At 47.1% G+C, this 7,908-nt stretch overlaps 1 protein-coding gene across 1 annotated transcript; it reads right to left on the bottom strand.

Moving 5' to 3' along the window:
• Positions 1-230: 230 nt before the first annotated feature.
• LOC310791546 (kelch-like protein 23) lies at positions 231-7,337 on the bottom strand (the record flags this gene model as incomplete). The annotated part of the gene is made up of 7 exons (XM_083653218.1): positions 231-544; positions 1,607-1,759; positions 2,631-2,767; positions 3,157-3,738; positions 4,292-4,549; positions 6,304-6,564; positions 7,327-7,337. The coding sequence occupies 7 exons, from the start codon at positions 7,335-7,337 to the stop codon at positions 231-233; spliced, it is 1,716 nt and encodes a 571-aa protein (XP_083509344.1).
• Positions 7,338-7,908: the final 571 nt, after the last annotated feature.

Below are 7,908 nucleotides of genomic sequence, written 5' to 3'. Positions count from 1 at the left end.
AGGCGCTACTTTTGAATGCTAAAATAAAGCTGATAATGTACAATTTGATTCAAGAAAAAAAAAACTTTCAAAGTACAACACAAACATTTTGCTGCAACTCGACAGTGCTGCTTAATCCAGGACCTTACTTCCTGGAATTCTTGAGGGTAAAAAACTGGTCCATTGGAGTGAATGGAGATGTCGCAACTCTTCGTAAAACGGCTCTGGCTGGACCCTTCCTTCTCTCCGCGCTACGCGGCGTTATAAACACATACGCAGCCGTGCAAGCGCGCCGCTTCGGGCAGTTCTCCGACGATGTCCCAGGAATCTGTGTGAGGGTCGTACTTCTCCACGCTCTGCAGGTAGGTCCCCTCGGAGCAGGAGTAGCCCCCGGTGACGTACACACAGCCCCGCATGGCCACGGCGCCGCTCTCCGTCCTCCTCTCCTTCATGCAGGCCAGGCTCGTCCACTCCTCCGTCTGGGGGTCGTAGCGTTCGGCTCGGGCCCCCCGGCCCCCCAGCAGGTACAGGCTGCTGCTCGAGGACACCAGGCACAGGCCGGACTCTACGGAGTGCAACGACACCAAGCGTTTTAATCGTGTTTAAAATGGCATGGGGATGAGTAGATAATGACCAACATATTTGGGTGAACTATTCCTTTAAGAGTAGACATATTGATTTATTTATTTATCTCCTGTTTGATTTCCATGTTATTGGAATTATTTAAGTAACTGGATGACTTGTACTGCCTCCAGATTGGGCCTTGACAGCTGGGATTTGGGTTTGCGTTAGGGTTAGCATCAGGACTACCTGGATGGGTTTGCGTTAGGGTTAGCATCAGGACTACCTGGATGGGTTTGCGTTAGGGTTAGCATCAGGACTACCTGGATGGGTTAGGGTTAGCATCAGGACTACCTGGATGGGTTAGAGTTAGCATCAGGACTACCTGGATGGGTTAAGGTTAGCATCAGGACTACCTGGATGGGTTAGGTGTTAGGGCATCAGGACTATCTGGATGGGTTAGGGTTAGCATCAGGACTACCTGGATGGGTTAGGGTTAGCATCAGGACTACCTGGATGGGTTAGGGTTAGCATCAGGACTACCTGGATGGGTTAAGGTTAGCATCAGGACTACCTGGATGGGTTTGCGTTAGGGTTAGCATCAGGACTACCTGGATGGGTTAGGGTTAGCATCAGGACTACCTGGATGGGTTAGGGTTAGCATCAGGACTACCTGGATGGGTTAAGGTTAGCATCAGGACTACCTGGATGGGTTAGGTGTTAGGGCATCAGGACTACCTGGATGGGTTAGGTTTAGCATCAGGACTACCTGGATGGGTTAGGGTTAGCATCAGGACTACCTGGATGGGTTAGGGTTAGCATCAGGACTACCTGGATGGGTTAGGGTTAGCATCAGGACTACCTTGATGGGTTTGCGTTAGGGTTAGCATCAGGACTACCTGGATGGGTTAGGGTTAGCATCAGGACTACCTGGATGGGTTAGGGTTAGCATCAGGACTACCTTGATGGGTTTGCGTTAGGGTTAGCATCAGGACTACCTGGATAGGTTTGCGTTAGGGTTAGCATCAGGACTACCTGGATGGGTTAGGGTTAGTATCAGGACTACCTGGATGCGGGCAGGAGGTTAGGATGCTCCACTGGTCCACATCCACCTTGTAACTCTGAATCTTGCTGTAGGTGCAGCTGCCCTTGTAACCATAGTTACCACCAGCCACATAGATGTTGTTGCCCAGCACAGTCGCTGAGGCGTTGCCTACACCTGAGAAGACAGACAGTACAGTGATGAGCAGCTACGTGGCCTCGGCCACAGCTCGCTATTTAAAAGCCTGTTAGGGTTAATACTCCTGTCAGTGCCTGTGACCAGCAAGGCACTGGATCGAACTGTTGGTCCCCGGGCGCTGCACTGCGGCTGCCCACTGCTCCTATAGCTCTAGCTAAGTTCCTAGTAGAGGATGGGTTAAATGGGGAGGATGAATTTCCCAATGGGGCAATAAAGGATAACTTAACTTAACTTAACTTAAGTCATTTTTAATTTGACTGCCACGTGTCCTGCAAGTTTTTGTCTCATCTTTACTCTTGCCCAACTGATGCAATTAAGGTCTAGACACTTTAATAGTGTTCAGGTAGATCTTTTTCTAATGCTCAACAAATAAGCATTAAGCCCTTAACTGGATCCAACCCTGGAATTAACAACAGGGGTACTTGAGGACGGGATTGGGAAGCACTGATCTGTCAAAACCATATAGAACAGTGTTTCTCAAATGGGGGTCCGGGGACCCCAAGGGGGTCTGTGGCACTTTGCCAGGGGGTCCACGAAACATTTTCAGGAAAATAAAAAATAAACACTTTTTTTTTTTTTTTCCCCAAAAGCTTCATAGTTCAACGGAAATATTGTATGCTTTAAATCTGAAATGGTTCATGGATTACATTCTAATCTAACAAACCTATCGTTTTGAAAGTCAAGCACGTTACCGTGGAAACAATTAAGCTTTGCCCAAAATCACAAATCAGAATGAGGGGGTCCCCGGTATATTTTCTATCTTGTAAGGGGTCCTTGGCTGAAAAACATTTGAGAACCTCTGCTGTAGAACTTGAAGATGGTGTGTGTCATACTTGTACAAAACACGCACCTTGCACCATATCAGCTGCAGCCATCCAGCTCCTCTTCAGTGGATCAAACAGTTCAGTCTGTCCCATGGCCGAACCTGCCCTGTAGCCTCCTATAGCATACACACACCCACAACAGGCCACCGAACAGTGGTAGTACCTGCAGGGGGTTCAGAAATATTATATATACATTAGAATAGAAATGGTCTGAAGCAGAATTCAGAGCCGAATAATTCCAAAAGAATGACGCTTTGTTCACAGTCACACCATACGCAGAAGCAAAGCTCAAGCCAAGCTGAAGCTGAGCTCAGGCTAAACCGGTCACACCAGAAACACTCTTTTTTCCTCAGCGCCTGGCTCGGAGCTGCCCCCATGCCTGGCACATCGGCTGCTGTGCGCTGCATGCTTGGAAAATAGAACAGAAGGAAACCGGGAAAGGATATCGGCAAACTCAGTCTAACCTTAACCTAAACCGTATTAAAAGAGCTGTAACTCAATAACAAAACAACAAACAAAAATACATCTGACAAGCATATTTGATCAAAGTACCTGGCAGTTAGCATGGGCTGCCCCCGAGTCCAATGGTCAGAATCGCCGTTGTACTCCCAGACCGCGTCCAGCACTTCGGTGGTGTGGGTTCTGTACCCGCCGCTCACATAGATGGTACAGCCCAGTAAAGCCACTGCATAGCTCTCCTTGGTGTGATCTGGCATGTCCCCGCCCCGCTCCCACACCCCACCCAGCGGGTCCCAGCGCTGGACCTCGGACAAAGGGTGCCAGTGGTAGCCCCCGATGACGATCACCCTAGAGCTGGGACTGTTCACGTTCCTGGAGGGCTGCTTGGACATCATGGGCGTTAGGGTGAACATCGAGAGGATGTTGTCAAACTCATTGAGCTGATCGTCGCTGTGCAGCTGCAGGAAGGCACTCCTCAGGTGTGTTTGGTTTATATCGAGGGGCCGCCGGCAGCAGAGAAGTTCTGGGAGAGCCCTCGATCGAATGCGAGGGTCGTGACCCAGCCACCTGACCACTGCCTCCGCCACCACTTCCTGGTTCTCCTCTGCGAGGAGAGTGCCCAACCTGTCAGAATCCAGCTCCAGAAATTCCTCCTCTCTGATCACCTCCTGAAACCTGTGGAAAAAATGTTCCGTTACTCCTTCAGTAAGTTAAATACCCCCTAAAATCACGTTTTAAGATGTATGTAAAATACTCTACTTTGAATAATAATAATTTGGGTCTATGGTTTTTCCTTTGAAAAAAGTTAAATTATCTTGTTAAAATCCTATATACTCCTTCTCTCTCGTTAAAAATTTCAGAGAGATCTCAAACGTTTTCCTGCTGGAGACAAGAGATGTCTCCTACGTCAGTGTAAAGTTATTTCTCAGTGTATCTTGTGTAAGTTGAATATTGGACTGGGATTGGCTTCCAAACTCTTATGATGTCACAAGTCATGCTCGTCGGCCCGCCCCCTAAAAATATGATTCTCAGTGAGCTCCGAGAAACGTTCCACTTTCAGCAGATGATTGTGAAAACAGCCTTCTAGTGTCAAACTCTGCACAGACATCATTTTTGCACAGAGAAGCTCAAGCATCCAACTGAAAGAACAAGATTTTTTTTTTTATTTTTTTTATGGGGTCTTTAACTAGGAAATGGTGAACATTTGACTGGAGATGTGATCTCTGACCTGCCTGAGAGCATCCTGCGTGCCTCCCTCTCCAGGGCGGGACATGTGTGGAGCTGGGAGAAGGCCAGCATGCCCAGGCAGTTGTCCACCCCCAGCAGACGCAGCAGGAAGGCCTCGCACGCCCGCTTCACTGCTCCAAACTGCAGCTGGTCAGACGCCTCCAGAACACGCTCCACGTTCAGAGGAGTGATGGTGAGTCTGGAGGAGTAGATGTAGTCTACCAAGGCTGACAGCACCTCTGCGTCCACTATCGGCAGCCTGGAGAGGAGAGGAGGAGAGGAGAGGAGAGGAGAGGGGAGAGGAGGAGAGGAGAGGGGAGGAGGGGAGGAGAGAGAGGACAGAGGAGATGAGAGGAGAGGAGAGAGAGAGGAGAGGAGAGGATAGGAGATGAGAGGAGGAGAGGAGATGAGAGGAGAGAGGAGATGAGAGGAGAGGAGAGGAGAGAGGAGGAGAGGGGAGGAGAGGAGAGGAGAGAGAAGGAGAGGAGAGGGGAGGAGAGGAGAGGAGATGAGAGGAGAGGAGAGAGAGAGGAGAGGAGATGAGAGGAGATGAGAGGAGATGAGAGGAGAGGAGAGGAGAATGGGATAGAAAAGAGGGATAGAGGGACAGTAGAAGAGATGTAATTACCTCCACCAAGGAGGTTATGTCTTCGGTGCCGTTTGTCTGTTTGTTTGTCTGTTAGTTTGTCTGTTTGTTTGTCTGTTTGTTTGTCTGTTTCTTAGCAGGATTATGGAAAAATGACCAGGCGGATTTTCATGAACCTTGGTGGAAGGCATGGGCCAAGGAAGAACCCATTACATTTTGGAGCGAATGCGATCCGGGTCAAGGGAGGGGGCGGGGAAAAGGGCCGTAGCTACGGATAGGAAGGTCATAGAGAGTCGAGGATCGAGGAGCGCCTCTGGGGTACTGATGACCAAGAACCCTGCATGCTTATTTGCTGTGTTTTTTTTGGTACTGTAATACTTGTGTAGAGAGTCACTTTCTCCCTACCAGTATGAGGGGGGTGCCTCCTAGTAGTGGGGAGTCACTTGGTGACTCTGTAAAAGCAGAGGTTCTCAACATGGGGTCGAACGACCACTAGGGGGTCCTTGAGCGTGTTCCAGGGGGTCCCCAGGAGCAGTTGATGACCTTGTAAATGAATGTTAATTTGACCTGATGAAGATCCACTATGGATCCAAATGCTGTGATGAAATAAAGAGTTAAAGATGGCTTCTGTGTGGGGGTAACTACTTCTCAACAGAATGGCTAAACTTGCCCATTATTTCATTTGCAAGAAGTGAACACAATTAGAGAAAGCAGAATGACTGTTTTGATCATAGTTTCACTGTTATCTCTCAACACAGATAGTCATGGGATTCTGGACAAAATGATGACAGATTTGGGAGAGACTCATGAAATGGGGGGGTAATGTAGAGGGGGGCCCTTGACATGAAAACGGTTGAGCATCACAGCTCGGCAGATATTTGCCAACCTGTGGGGCTCGAACCCCGGGTCATCCGGTTGAAGGACTGCCTCTTTAATCAGCAAGCATCATGCCATTCATATTGGATATAGCATGCCCTTAATGTGAACTGTAACAGTAGGAACCTTTCCTGTTTTCATTTTGTGATGATTGCATGTTTTGCGGATATCGCCCCTGGTGCTTTGGAGTCACCCTTGCATGTGGGTAAATCTACATACTATTATGGCTATCTTCAATGCCGCTTGTATTTCAAGACAAAGTGGATACTTACTGAGGCTCCTTGAGGGGGCTGATGTAAGGTTGAAGGATGATCACTTGGATAGTGCGGGTGATTGGTTGGGGGTAGGTTGGATGGTGCAGGTGATTGGTTGTGGGTAGGATGATGCAGGTGATTGGTTGGGGGTAGGTTGGATGGTGCAGGTGATTGGTTGGGGGTATAGGTTGGATGGTGCGGGTGATTGGTTGGGGGTAAGGGAATCGAACGTGAATACCCTAGGGCCATTAATTGGCATAATGTGTCAATGGCAACCCCTGTCTTTCTCATACATACCTGACCAGGCTATTGGTCCTTTCCCTCATGTCCGCTGTGAACATGACTCTGAAGTATGAGCTGCGTGCACAGAGCGCCACCTTGTGGCAGTGGAGGACCTGGCCAGAGGAGCACTGCAGGGCGATGTCTGTGAACAGGCCTTCGGCGTAGAAGCCGTGCAGGGCTTCCAGCACCTCGTCGGGGTGGCTCGCGTCACAGAAGTCATACATGTAGAGTTCCTCGGGTTCCTCGGGTCTTCTGGGCGAGACATTCTTGGTCTGTCTGTGGCGTGAGAAGATTTGACTCAAAGCAAATGCACAGCCATGCCACGTGATGGTTACAAGTGGTTCTGGACAAGTTGAATCGTTTTCAAATTCATTAATGAAATTAAAATACAGAAAGATGGTGTCTTTTCTTCTTCTTTTTGTTGCTATGAAGCAATGCTAAATGTTAATAAGCCACTCCTGTATCACTCCAAAAGTACTTGTGTTTTGGAAAAGCCTTGCTGTGTCAGAATAAGGGAATGTAAGCTAATGTGTTGCTCTCTTACCCCATCCCTCACTTTGGGCAAATGAGACAGCTGCATGCTGCAGAAATCAACGCTTGCTCCTTTAAAAATGTATGAACCCTCATGCATAATACATGTTTTTTATGTTATGGTGATACACATGCATCTATTGTGGTGTTGAATTATGGTGTTGAATGTGTCCTATAGATGGTTTCCATCAATTATAGTTCTCCTGGTCTGACAATACTGTATACACCCACCATAACGGTTTATAGATAATAATAATAATAATAATAATAATAATAATAATAATAATAATAATAATAATAATAATAATAATAATAATTAATGATTCTTTATGCTAAAAAAATAGCCAAGTGAAACAAATTAACTTTGGATATGTTCACCATCTTAAAATAGGTGAACTAAAATAAGAAAAGTTTCTTAAAATTATAAAAACAAATATCATTCATGAAGCATGACTGGTCATTGTCTGTATATATCATATATATACGGACAATGACCGCAAAACATACCTGATCAACATGTCTGGATCTGATGTGAATTCCTCGAATCTTCTTAATAGAACTTATTCAGATGTGTTTTCCCTGGCAGCTAAACACAATAATAATGACAGCCTGAAAGGATTATTGCAAAAAAAACTCGACTTGATCCGACTTCGCTTTCCCCTTCAAATAGATCACAAAAGTGACCACAACGCACAGTCGGTGTGACCAGTCAAGCAAGCAGAATAAAAAACAAGACTTCCTGTTATAACTTTCAAAATAAAGTGCTTCCCCCATAAAGTAGGCTAAGCCTATATGATATCTAGGATACCATTTTCAGCATTCCAGTGTGCGTCAATTGAGTAAGGTTGCGCAGGCTTTGGAATAGTTTAGTGTACTACCACAATGATCATAATACCCACCCCCACTAAAAACAAGTTGCATTTATTTTGGCCACCTCGTCTATTTCCCAGTGTTATTCTGGCTGCCTTGACGCAGCTGTCAGATGCGCCTCCGGTGCGCGTAAAAGGCGCTGAATTGTGTGCCGTCATGTTATTTGCGCGTGTGCGCCTGCATTTCCCCACATAGCCAGGCAGGCTACTCAATTTTGTC

The sequence above is a fragment of the Poromitra crassiceps genome, assembly GCF_964638095.1.
Source record: "Poromitra crassiceps genome assembly, chromosome: 16".
NCBI lineage: Eukaryota > Metazoa > Chordata > Actinopteri > Beryciformes > Melamphaidae > Poromitra > Poromitra crassiceps.
This window is presented reverse-complemented; position numbering and strand designations above follow the sequence as displayed.